We start from the raw sequence: 12,233 nt of genomic DNA, 5'->3' as shown, positions 1-12,233 counted from the left end.
AATAAATCTGGGAAAAAATGTTGCATAGGTGCTCACAATATAAAGTATACCTCAACTGAGCTTGTTACTGGGTAACATAGATCCAAAGTCCAGCAAACCTGTCATTATGGTACCACTTAAGGACAGTGGTCTGGGTGTTTTAGCCACTTTGACACCATGAAGACTGTAGATTCGAACCCAATAATTTTGGCAGCTTACGGCAGATCCAAGTTCCTCTTGACAGCATGGGAAGGTCTATTGAGCTTGTACATTTGAATAAGGTGCTATGTTGGAGAAATATGTTTCTTGTCAAACATCAGTCAACATTGTAAAAAGGAAGATGACATCCATTTTGCCCGACTCAAAAGGAAAAAAAAATTCCATCTGAGTCCATCAGCATATTCCCCCACTGGTCCAGTGCCATCCCATAAAATCATAAGTATAAAATCTAGAATCAACTGAGATATATGTATTAAAAGAAAAGTGTTACCCCTTTTAAAGTAAAAGCATAAAACACCCTAAGCACTGTACCTAAGCAATTTCTCAGTATTATTTGAGGCTCAATGGGAGAGCAAACATTTCTTACTCACATCTTTAGTTTGGTTAAGACAGCACATTACTGCCATCCATGCACAAGTAGCTAAAACTTCAGTCTAAAAAAATGCTAGCTCAACATCTCAGAGCGATCCTGAGGGGTATATAAATATTATGAATGAGGAACACTTCAGATTCTCGTCAGGTGGCTGGGCTGCACACTTTTCTAATATTTTTCTCTTAGCTTAAGCTCGCATTTTGTTCATAAAGGTAAGATGTTTTTGCTTTCCACCTATCAGTTTCACATATAATTTGATTTTAAATTATAATTCTAGATATGGCAATGCTTCTTAACCAGTGAGGATATCCTAAAGACCTTCAGATGATTAGGACCAACTAATAGAGAACTTTATCCGCCTGCTCATTATTTCTGCCAGTCACCACCTACCAATACTGTGAATTAAGTAATGGTTGACTCTATCCTTAGTGACCTATCTCACTTGACTGCCAGCCAACTTCATTTGCATACTTAATGTGCAACTCCGGATTTAAATTTTATTGTGCTCTACAGTACATTACTTCTCTGCTCACTTCTCTGCTCACTATCTCTTTAGCTACAAGCAGCCACCATCTTAAATTGTGCTCAACAATACACAGTCTCCGAGCCAGCAACTTAACTCCTTACTACGCATGGTCTTAACTTCAGCTTGAATCCCCATGCAGCTGTGACTTACCTTCAAAATCTGTGCCAGAGAAACAGTCTCTTGTTGAGCAAGTGATATCCCTCGGACCCGTTCCACATCAGAGAGCTGGCGTACAGACTCTTCAATCGTGCTCAGATAATTTAGCTCTGCTGACATACGGTGTTGGAGTGCAGCAGGAGAGAAGCGCATTGGGGCTGTGGATCGAAGTGAGAGTAACAAACATAAATCCATTTCTGGAGAACGTATGAAGAGTATTTAGCTTCCAGTGACTATGATACAATTATTCTTGGTCTGTATACAATCCTGACATTGTTTTCTTGATGAAATGCAGTCCTTTATGTTTGACATTTTTGGTGAGGGGCTCTCATTACTCCTCCTGAATGTGTGGTCTAGTACAGAGAGACAATTTTCCCAATTTCACACCTTCATACCCGCCTCCACCAATGACTTCCGCTTCTTCCCCTCCATGTTTGTGTTTTTTGAGTTTCATATTTAGTCCTTGAATCTCTTCTCACTAAGCTTTGTATTTCATGTATTCCTCCCCAAACACCAGTTTTGAACCGGATGCTGTTGAAATGACCCAGAAAATTATTAATCTCATTGACCAAACAATGGTTTTGGAATCATGATCCTCTCCTGCTACCTCCAACAAGGACTGTAACAGCAGTAATCTCAAGCATGCTTTCATTGTTCAGATCACTCATCTATCCTAGGTTCCCATACCGGTCACTTGAGTACATACTGCTCACCTTGCAATCTTATTACTGATTCTCCTTTGCTTAACCCCTTCAGTGCTGCGCGAATTCCTCTGCGGTGCTGAAGGTTCTAAAGAACCTATGGACTCATGATGGAAAGGTTCCGTCATGAGCACAGGCCAACGGACGCTCATGAGGGAACCGTTCCGTCATGAGCACCGAAGGGGCTAAGGGGTAGGTTTCTTGTATACAGAACTTTTGTTGCTTGACTTTTAAACTCACCTTTGGCATTAAGCTACACTGACATGGTGCTTCTACAGTAATAGAAACCAGTACTTTTAGATGTTAAGCTTCATCATTTACTTTCATGTCTTTCTACTTTTTGTTAACATGTTATTTTAATTATTAATATTTTTTGATTTCCCTTGGGTCCTGGCTCTGGATCTACTTACCTAAATGAAAGGAAGAGCACCTTTAGAGCGTCAGGTCACAAATATCTAGCTTCCAGATTCACTAATTACATCATCGCTTGAACTCTCAGATCTTCCTCAGCCAATCTGCTTAAAACCCCTAACTTTAGGTACCAAGACCAAAGGTGGGAAATCCCTTGCCGTCCGCTGGACTAAGAAGCGTAATCTTCTTCCAAGACATCTCAGATTAATTGAATTTCTCTTTAAGAAACAATTGAAAACTTGGATCTTTGCAGCTTCCGACTCTTTATGCCATTCGCAATATATGGACTTTGCTTATGTGCACGTATGCTCTATCCGTTACGAACGTATTATTTCCGCTCACGCCAGGATGCTCCATTCGGAGCGGCAGTCGCGTTTTACAAGTGAAGGATTCATTCAGAGAGTATGCAAAGGCAGGAGTTAAACAACACTAACATACCGCGTTCGATTGGCTTCTCAGAGGCTGTGTTCTTGTGTGTTGCAGGGAGTTGTCACCGAGGTCCCACTCTCTATGCACTCACGCTTTTAACAGGGGGTTGCTTATTAGGGGTTTTGTTTTTAATTTCACTCTCATTTGGGCTGTTCATGGGGTGATACTGCTCATCTCCCTCCCGCCAGGACTTTCTCGCTCTCCCTAAACCTCGGGGTCCGTCCGTGCGAGCGGACCCGCCATCTTGGAAGTTAGCGGTCTAGCTCTCCACGCCTGTGCTGAATAAAATTCGACGCTGGCGCGAGCGCGCAGCAGAGGCGCGCATCGGGCACGCAGAAAGCAAGCCCAACCACGCCTGTCCAGCTAAGGACGCGCTCAGCGCCAGCCACGCTGCCCCTTTTGCTGATAGTTTGGGATTTGACAGGGGGGTCGTCCTATAAGCTACGCCAGTGAAGAGCTTCACTATATTGGTGAGTAGGGTAGAGATAAGGGGGTTTTTAGTTTGGTTGAGTCTGCCTTTCCGATGTCAGACTTTTTAAATAAAGGCCTTTTGTCTTGTGGGTTATTAAATGTAAGATCTTTGTCTAAGCACAGTGTGGAAATTCAGCTGATGCTGGAATTTCATGAACTAGATGTTTTGTTCATGACAGAGACCTGGACTCAATTAGAATGTGAGGTTGATCCAGACTGGGCCTGTCCGCCCGGTTACACAATTTGCCATAAACCAAGATTGAGTGGGAGGAGTGGTGGGGTTGGTGGGATTTACAAAGACATCTTGAATTTGGTTACCATTGATATTGATGTGGTTGCAGGATTTGAACTACTTGGCTTTGCCATTAAGAATGACCATGGTCATGTTTTAACTGGGAGTATTTGTTATAGACCCCCTGGGGTTTTTAGTGTGCTTCAGCAGCAATCATTGCTGGAGATTTTCACCAACATGGCCGCCACTCACCGCAGATTAGTGATTCTGGGTGATTTTATTCTCTGGCTGAAAGGATCTCTTGATTCAGGTTATTTTAATGTTCTCCATTCATGCGCAGGCCTTTGCCTCTTTCAGCAGGTGTTCAAGGTCACTCATAAGGGTGGGCACATACTTGACTTAATGTTCTCAGAGGCTCAACATCTTAATATTGGGGAAATTTTGCCTATGGACTGGTCTGATCATTTTTTAATTAAATTCTTTGTGAACATTGCTACTCACAATAATCAGGCAGCCTGTAATACGAGCGAATATGTCAGTAGAGACTGGAAGGCTCTCCTGCGTAAGAGGGGCCAAGCCCCCTTGTTTCAGGTAGAGGACTGCTTCTTACTAGATAAGCAGGTGGAGGAGAACTATGCCTCTCTCTGCTTGAAGATCACTTTGGCCTTGGATTTACTAGCCCCTTTAAAAAAATCACAGAAGCAGGGGTAGACCTTCGGCCTCTTGGTTTAATGATAACTTAAAAAACCTGAAATTAGACTGTAAGCATGCAGAGAGGAGGTGAAGACGGGGCTATATGGCAAGGATAAGTACACTTGGAAATCTAAGATTGTGGGCTATAAGAAGGAGATTAACAGGGCCAAGGCAGAATACTTCTCCACTATGATTCTTAACGCCCCTAATAGCTCTAGAAGTATCTTTAACATATTGAACAGCTTAACCAGCCCAGACTGATACCTCCCTCTCAAGAACGTTATGAGAACTTGGCTAGGTTCTTTCATGACAAAATCAAAACTATTATTGATGTCTTGGGGGAAGGGAGGGGGGGAGGGGGAAGGGAGGGGGGAGGGGGGAAGGATAACCAGCAACCTGCGTCTGGAATTATAGAGACTATGATATTGTGGAGAGTGGCACTGATGGTTCTGGTACATCTCAGAAAGTGTGGCCGTCAATCACTTATCTGAGTTTGTGCCTTTGGCAGTGGAGGACTTCAGCAGGTAGGCACGTGGTATTCCTTCTGGTTCCCCTCTGGATCCTGTGCCACATAAAATTTGGAAAGAGTTTGAGTCAGAGTTGTTTCCCACACTCCACTTGGTCTGTAATCAATCTCTGTCTAACGGAGTGGTTCCGTCCCAATGGAAACAGGCACTGGTGACACCTTTGTTAAAGGAGCTCTCTCTTGATCCCGAGTGCCCTATGAACTATAGGCCTATCTCTCTTCTGCCTTTTCCGGCCAAAATTTTGGAACGAGTGGTTAGCAGCAATCTTTCTAATCATTTGGAACAGCATAAACTGTTGGAAGAGGTTCAGTTTGGCTTTCAGTCAGCCCATAGCACTGAGACGGCCTTGGTGACCGTGATGGAGGAGCTTCGGATGAGGGCAGACAGGGGTCAGGCGGCTGTGCTTATTCTGCTTGACCTGTCTGCCGCCTTCGATACGGTCAACCATGGGACCCTGCTGAGAACGGGTGAGAGAGGTGGGGGTGACGGGGTGTGCTTTTAGGTGGTTCCAGTCCTTTCTATTGGATAGAAAGCAAGCAGTGTCCCTCCACCCTTATCAATCGGCCTTTATCAACATCACCACGGCGTGCCACAGGGCTCGGCAATTAGCCCCATTTTATTCAATATCTATATGAAACCCCTGATTGCAATCATCAAAGAGCATAATATTAACATCGTAAATTATGCTGATGACACGCAGCTGATTCTCTCCCTGGAGGGAGATCAGTCGACTTCACTGGAAGTGTTTCATGGCTGCCTGAGTGACACAGCTCTCTGGCTGAAGGGAAACTCGCTGCAATTTAATGCGGATAAGACCGAGGTGTTTTACAGCTTAGTGGACAGGGTTCCCTCTGTGCTGCCCAGTAACTTCCAGCCCATCGACACTTCGACCGCTGTTAGGCCAGTTGTAACGGTCTGTAACCTGGGCGTTATGTTTAACAACAACCTTACAATGAAGGCTCAGGTTACGAAAACGGTGGGCTGTTTTGCCATTATCATATCACTGCGAAAAATCTTTCCCCTGCTCCGTCCTCATGCGCGTGTTTAAGTGGCACGAAGTACCATTCTTAGCAGATTAGATTACTGCAATGCCCTTCTGCTTGAGTCTCCAAAATTTCTTCTGGCTAGACTTCAGAGGATTCAGTCAACGGCAGCCAAGCTAGCTCTAGGTTGGCCTAGGCAGAGCTGCACTGGCTCCCGTTGAGACAGAGAGTTCAGTTAAAGTCCCTTTGTCTAGTGTTTAAAGCCCTGCATGGGCTGGGTCCTGCTTCTATTCAGAGAAAGTTTGAGTGGTATGCCCGTGAGAGTAGCCTCCGCTCCTCATCGGCGAGACTAGTTAAGATACCAAGGTTCAGGAAAGTTAAATCAGGTGGCAGAACTTTTGGTGTAGCAGCTGCTAAACTTTGGAATGAACTTCCATTGGAGCTGAGACAAGTCAGTGACCTCTTTCCTTTCAGAAGGAGATTAAAAACTTGGTTGTTCCCTAAGACCTAGTTTGCTGTCTGCTTTATGGGCACACTTATATACTGCATTCTGAGTTTGCTAGCGCAAGGATGCCTGTTAGGTGACCGTGCGCTCTGCAAATAAAGTAAATAAATAAATAATAAATAAACTGATCTCCAAAAGTATATGGTTCTTTTTGGTTCTGATGTTGTCACGCAAATGTGCACTGTGCAAACCATAAAGAGTCAAGCTTTTTTGCCTTTTATTATACCTCTGTTTTTAAAATATATTGTTATTTCATTTATTTAAGATTCCACTCTAAAAGGTTTTCTTTACTCGTTTGTTCCATTCTAAGCTGCACACGAAAAGATTGGAGGTTGAGGAGTCTGTGGTAAGTTTAGAACAAGTTTCTATCTTCCTTCACCCTTCTGTTTAGTGCATCATGTCGAAGCTTGTAGATTCTCCTCCTGAAACATTCCGTCAGTAGTCAAACAGCGAGTGAGCATAGCAGACGCACTGCTGACAAGGACATCCTTCGGGCATATCAGTCTCTGCCACTCCATAATGGCGGTCAAATTAATTCAGGTAGGTGTGAAGAGGTATCTAAATTATTAAGCACTGGGTTTTTGTTCTTGAACAAGGTTGCTAGTGGTATAATTCCCTAGCAAGCCCATATTAAATATGTTATTTAAGATTAGATTGCTTTGCTAAAGCTGTAAAAGAACCTAACTTCGAAACCAGATCACTTTCTTAAAATTAAATAAATTATCCCTTCAGTCTGTAGCTAGAGCTAAAAAATATAGACTCTCAAAAGCCATCTCAACTACCTGGCAGTTTTAGTCAAGAGATGTTCAATGGACAAGCATGTGACATATGTCTACTATATGGCTAGTGACCGTATGGTAGGATTTTTAACACTTATTGAAATTTAGTGTGCAAAATGTGGCCTCCAGAAGTTTCTGGAACTGCAAAAGAAAAGGTCCACCCTCTTAGACGTTTTTTAGTCAGACACTTGCACAATAGTGGTCTTTCAATGGAGAGACCGATTCAAGTGTAAGGTTTACCATTTGATTCTTAAATCCAAGTGGAATATCCAATTGTTGAATAGACTGCTAATACAGAAATACAACTCTGGGAACTTCCTTCTCTCTTCTGGATTGAAAGGTCCACTTCCCCTCGGAGTTCAAGCAATCAATTTAACAGCTGTGAGACACTGAAATCCATATCTAAAAGATCCTGACACATTTTCTAGCGGAGTAGTCAAAAATAAGCAAATCTGAGAACGTCAGGACTTCAACTCATAATTTGCTGCTAGACCCGATTCCTGGTGCTGGCCATACTCTAGATCCATTTTTTTCTTTTGACATGGGAGTTTGTAGCCTCTTTAAAAGTGCTCACATTACTTTGGTCACATTAGAAAATGATTCGTTTTGCAATTTGTTTCCCAGGTGATTCTTCCGAACAATCTTTCACATATCAACCAGGGATGAGCCTAAAAAAAAAAAAAAAAAGAGGACACCGAGCAAAACAACCCCATTTGGAAGCATGTGCGCCTTCTCTTTCTAGTAAGAATTTGAAAATTGAAAGCTAAAGGAAAAAGGCTCTTTGTTAAAAAGCAAACTAGCCCAATTCGACAAAATTGTACAAAAGAAAGCAACAGAAAAGGTTTAAACAGGAGTAACAAACACCCAATTAGCTCGATCTACTTTCAAGAGATCACATTAGTATCTTATCAGGCACTTATAACTAGATACCAGAAATGCCTATTCCTGCCAATTAGAGTACACCACAAATATCTGAAGTTGAGGATGATCCAACAGTGGCCCCGGCCATTTGAACTAATCTCTCCCCTTCGTCTTGGTTATGTAAAATATGGTCTTGCTTCTTTTACCAGAGGACAACATTTTCATCATTAAGCTGCAAATCTCTCAGCCACAACCATTATTTGTTTGCTCTTCTACACCAATTGGTTTCTATTGTCTATTTACAGTGGAACAACTCTAAGATCACTTATACAAAATTTAATTTGTTTTACTGGTAGGCTTTTGTCTATTCAAATGGTTTATACTGTTATTTTTGTTGAACTTTTTTTTATCAATATTCTATATCAATGACTCACATTCTTGTGTCAGATAGTTTTAAAATCAAAGTGATTGCTCCCCTGCATAACAATAGACCATGGAATCATAAAGTGAGCAGACTGATTTCTTTCCTACCAATTAGCTCCAAACGCTGGAGGAAACTAAAGGTCAAAACTGGCTACTCTGGGGGCGTGGCCAGCAGCATGGCGGTGTAGGACGTGCTTTCGCAGAGCTCCGGCTGAAAGCTCGATCCGACAATGATTCTGGCACCCTGCGGGCCCGGAGAATACCTGTGAGACATCTGGGATCGTGTCCTGAAGTGTGTGGATGAGACAAGGGGTCACAACGCTGCTGAAATCTAGAACTAAAGCCCGTTACCCAGCCCGGATCTGACCCGAGGGAAGAGTGAAGATGGCGCCGCGCTGGGTCTGAGGACCGAGTCCTGCGACGGTGTACCTGTGGATGACGGCGGTGGCCTGAGGCGGTGAACTCCTGTGTAAACGACGATCCCGGGGTGGACCGAGGCGGTTCCCCCCTCACCGCCCCCCCGCCGTCCGTAGAGGCGCTGGTGCGGCTGGTGTTCTGTGGCGGACCAAGGGCCCCTCCCCACTGGGGCCGAGGACTGGAGTGCGGGCTGCGCCTGGAGCTGTGGTGCCTTCAGACACCGCGTGTGCAATCCTGTGCTGGGGGCGGGGACGTGTCCCCAAGAAGTTACGCGGCTTGTCGGAGGGACAGGCGCGTGCCTGCCGGATCGTGGGGAGGCCCTCTGGTCTTGCGGAGCTGCCTGAGAGAGAGAGGGAGCGGCGCGGAGGCTCGGGGAAGGAGAGCCTGTGCTGTGATCGGCCGCCCCACCGCCCTTGAACCCAGAACAAGTGCCCGAAGCAGAGGCTGACTGGCAGGTGAGGAGCTGCAGGGGGGCGGGGGGAGGAGGAGGGCCTGGATCAGGCAGATGGAGTGAGCAGGAAAGGCCCCCCCTCCCTCCCCCACTCCCTGGCCCACACACAGTGACTCGAGGAGGCGGCAGCGGGGAATCGGCTGGACGAGGAGCTGAAGGGGTGGGGACCCCTGGATCGCTCCCCCCGCATACTGACCATCGTGAAGGGTAAATAGCGCCACTATCTCACTGGCGAGACACCCTATAGAGACTGGAGCAGCCCATTGGGGTTGGGGCCGGCCGCCTCACTGTTGTGAAAAACGGAGGCAGACCTAGCATAAGAAGTGGACGCTCTGGAGAGTGCTGCTGGCGAGACACTGGTTTGACTGCATGGGTATTGCCCTCTCCCTTCCCTCTGGTGCGTCGTCTCCGGGCATTGCCTATATGGTGGACAGACTATTAGCCGCAGCATAGAATGAGACGGGGGCCCGAGACCGCTGCAACAAGGACAGATGGACCAATATGCGAAGGTCCTTCCCCCCCCCCACAGGAGGAGCGCCCAGGTGCCAGATCCGACACAGATACCCTACTACAGGCGATCCAGGCGTCCAGGACGTCGCTAGAGGGCCAGATCGGAGCGGTGGGGACGGAGGTGGCGCTACTGCGACAGGACCTCCGAAACTTGTCTGGCAGAGTGACTGCGGCGGAGACGCGGCTGGGCGAGGAGGAAGACTCCGTACATGACCTCCAAAAGGGTATGCAAGAGTTCCAATCTTCACATAAGGACGTGCTATGGAGGGTGGACGATGCCGAAAACAGGGCCCGCCGTAATACCTTCCACTTTGTAGGCTTTTGGGAGGGAATTGAGGGGTCAAACATGCCGGACTTCCTTTATACATGGCTGCGGTCCACCTTCCTGGCGGAAAAGTTCTCCTCGTGCTTTGTCATAGAAAGAGCCCGTCGGGCGATACTGGCCCGTCCGCCTGTAGGGGCGCAGACGCGGCCGGTGATAGCCCACTTCCTGAACTTCCTAGATCGGGATATGACACTCAGGGAGGCCCGGAAACTCGGGAACATCAGGCACGAAAATACCTGCATAACGATCTTCCCGGACTACAGTAGAGCCGTGCAAAAACAGAGGCGCACTTTTGACTCTGTAAAAGCTAAGTTGCGGGATCAAAAAATCCAAATACATGCTGCTTTTTCCGGCAAAGCTAAAAGTCCTCTTTATGGGTAAATCTCACTTTTTTCAAACGCCGGAAGAGGCGTGGCAGTGGTTTGAAGATCACCCCCCCTGGGGCGACCGGCAGCACGGACTGGTGAGGGGGCGCCAGCTGGTGGGGCTGGCGGCAGGTCCCTGGACCAACACCGCTCACTCCGGCCGCAACAACTGCGAAAGGACAGCATCTTGGAAGCAACCCCATATGTCCCGAGGGGCACAAGACGGAGGAGGCGACGCACCGGAGGATCACTGGACTCCAGACCTTCGGTGAGTGCCCGTGCGCTACGCTTATCCGGGCGGCAGCGGACGGAGGACAAAGTGGATGGGGGGACTGATAATGAAAGTCGTCAGTCATCATTAGGAGGAGAGGAGGTTCTGGACCCCTCGATGCATCCACTACGGCTGAAATATTGGCAATGGAACAAACAATGTAGAATGACACTGGGGCATCCCAGAATGAACCTCCAGACTAACTCATGAACAGGGGCCTGTGGGGTTGACCGCACCAAGAACCAGTAAGCCAGAGCTTGTGAGCTGGACACGCATTTCCCTCTTCTTGCTATTCTCTCCTTTTCTTCTTCCTTTGCTGATATCTGGTCTCTCCGAACTTCTTTTCTTTACTTCTTGACTTGAAGCTAAAGACAATACTTATCTCTGGACTTTGCATTAATGGTATTGGGGCACCCACAGGAGTTGGAACTTGTGGTGTAAGTTGGGCAAGGGAGGGCGATAGACCTCTGCCCGCCCTAGAGTCCACTTCCCGCCACGTTGCCAGGAGGGAATCATGGATCATAGGAGGGGGGGGTGGGGGGGGGGGGGGGGCGGTGAGAGGGTTATACTTGTTTTCTGGTTGGGACAGTTTTGGTGTTTGCTTTGCATTATGTTTGGTTGGCACACAGATCACAGACACACTCCGGTAGGCACACATACCACCCGCCTGCGATAATGTTGCACTTGACCACCGACGTGCCATGGCCTCTGTAGATGCACATGGGACACCTGGGGGTGGGTTAGCGACGGGTGCCTGCAGGGTACTCACGTGGAACGTGAATGGACTAGGGGATTAAATCAAAAGAGGGCTTGTAACAACGCATATCAAGCGATTACACCCTGACGTGGTCTTCCTTCAGGAGACCCACTTAAAGGGAACGAAGAAAACAAGTTACTTACCTGTAACTTTGGTTCCCCAGTATTGGTAACTTTCATAGATTCCCATGCTTTGTACCATTACCCGTCATCGCCATAGGAGCCTCGGTAAATAAAAAAATACCATAGTTGTAAGCACAAAGTGAAAAAATTAGGCCTAGGCCTCATCTTATTTTGTAACTTATCCACCTCTTTTTGTAAAAGAGACCAAATTCTTGCAATAGCCAATCAGAGCAGCCTCACCCCACAAAACCTTCCTGAGAGAGCCTCAGATTTTCGTAGCCGTTGTGAACAGCAACATCATTGTACAATAAGGCTGAGCTTTCCCAGGGGAGGAGGGTGGGCGCATGGGAATCTATGAAAGTTACCAATACTGGGGAACCAAAGTTACAGGTAAGTAACTTGTTTTCTTGCCCCAGTATTGGAACTTTCATAGATTCCTATGCTTTGTATCAGAATAGCTAGCAGTAAAGAGAAAGCATATTTTGTCATTTGTATATCTGTAAATGTCATACATAATCCTGATAAGAAAAACAGATACACATTGGCATCACAAAGCAGAACAACCACAAGTAATACAAAATATGCAATACAGGAAGGCGGGATAGAAAGGAAAGCTCACCGACTTATTGAAAAAGGTTCCTCAAGACCGCGTGGCCCACTGCTGCATCCACTTTCACAGAAGAATCCAAGCAGTAGTGGCGAGTGAAGGTGTGGACACTGCTCCATGTCCCCGCTCTACATATGCCC

The 12,233-nt window shown here is 46.5% G+C and overlaps 1 protein-coding gene across 2 annotated transcripts in view; it reads right to left on the bottom strand.

Moving 5' to 3' along the window:
• The window catches only part of CEP350 (centrosomal protein 350), a 1,459,870-nt gene that overhangs the window by 853,765 nt on the left and 593,872 nt on the right, over positions 1 to 12,233 (bottom strand). For both annotated transcript variants that reach the window (XM_086955422.1, XM_086955428.1), the window contains exon 17: positions 1,248 to 1,411. In XM_086955422.1, the coding sequence (XP_086811548.1) occupies positions 1,248 to 1,411 (164 nt within the window). The remainder of the gene's footprint in view (positions 1 to 1,247; positions 1,412 to 12,233) is intronic.

The sequence above is a fragment of the Lissotriton vulgaris genome, chromosome 1_1 (genome assembly GCF_964263255.1).
Source record: "Lissotriton vulgaris chromosome 1_1, aLisVul1.2, whole genome shotgun sequence".
NCBI lineage: Eukaryota > Metazoa > Chordata > Amphibia > Caudata > Salamandridae > Lissotriton > Lissotriton vulgaris.
Note: the sequence above shows the minus strand (reverse complement) of the source record. Positions and strands in the feature narration are given on the sequence as shown.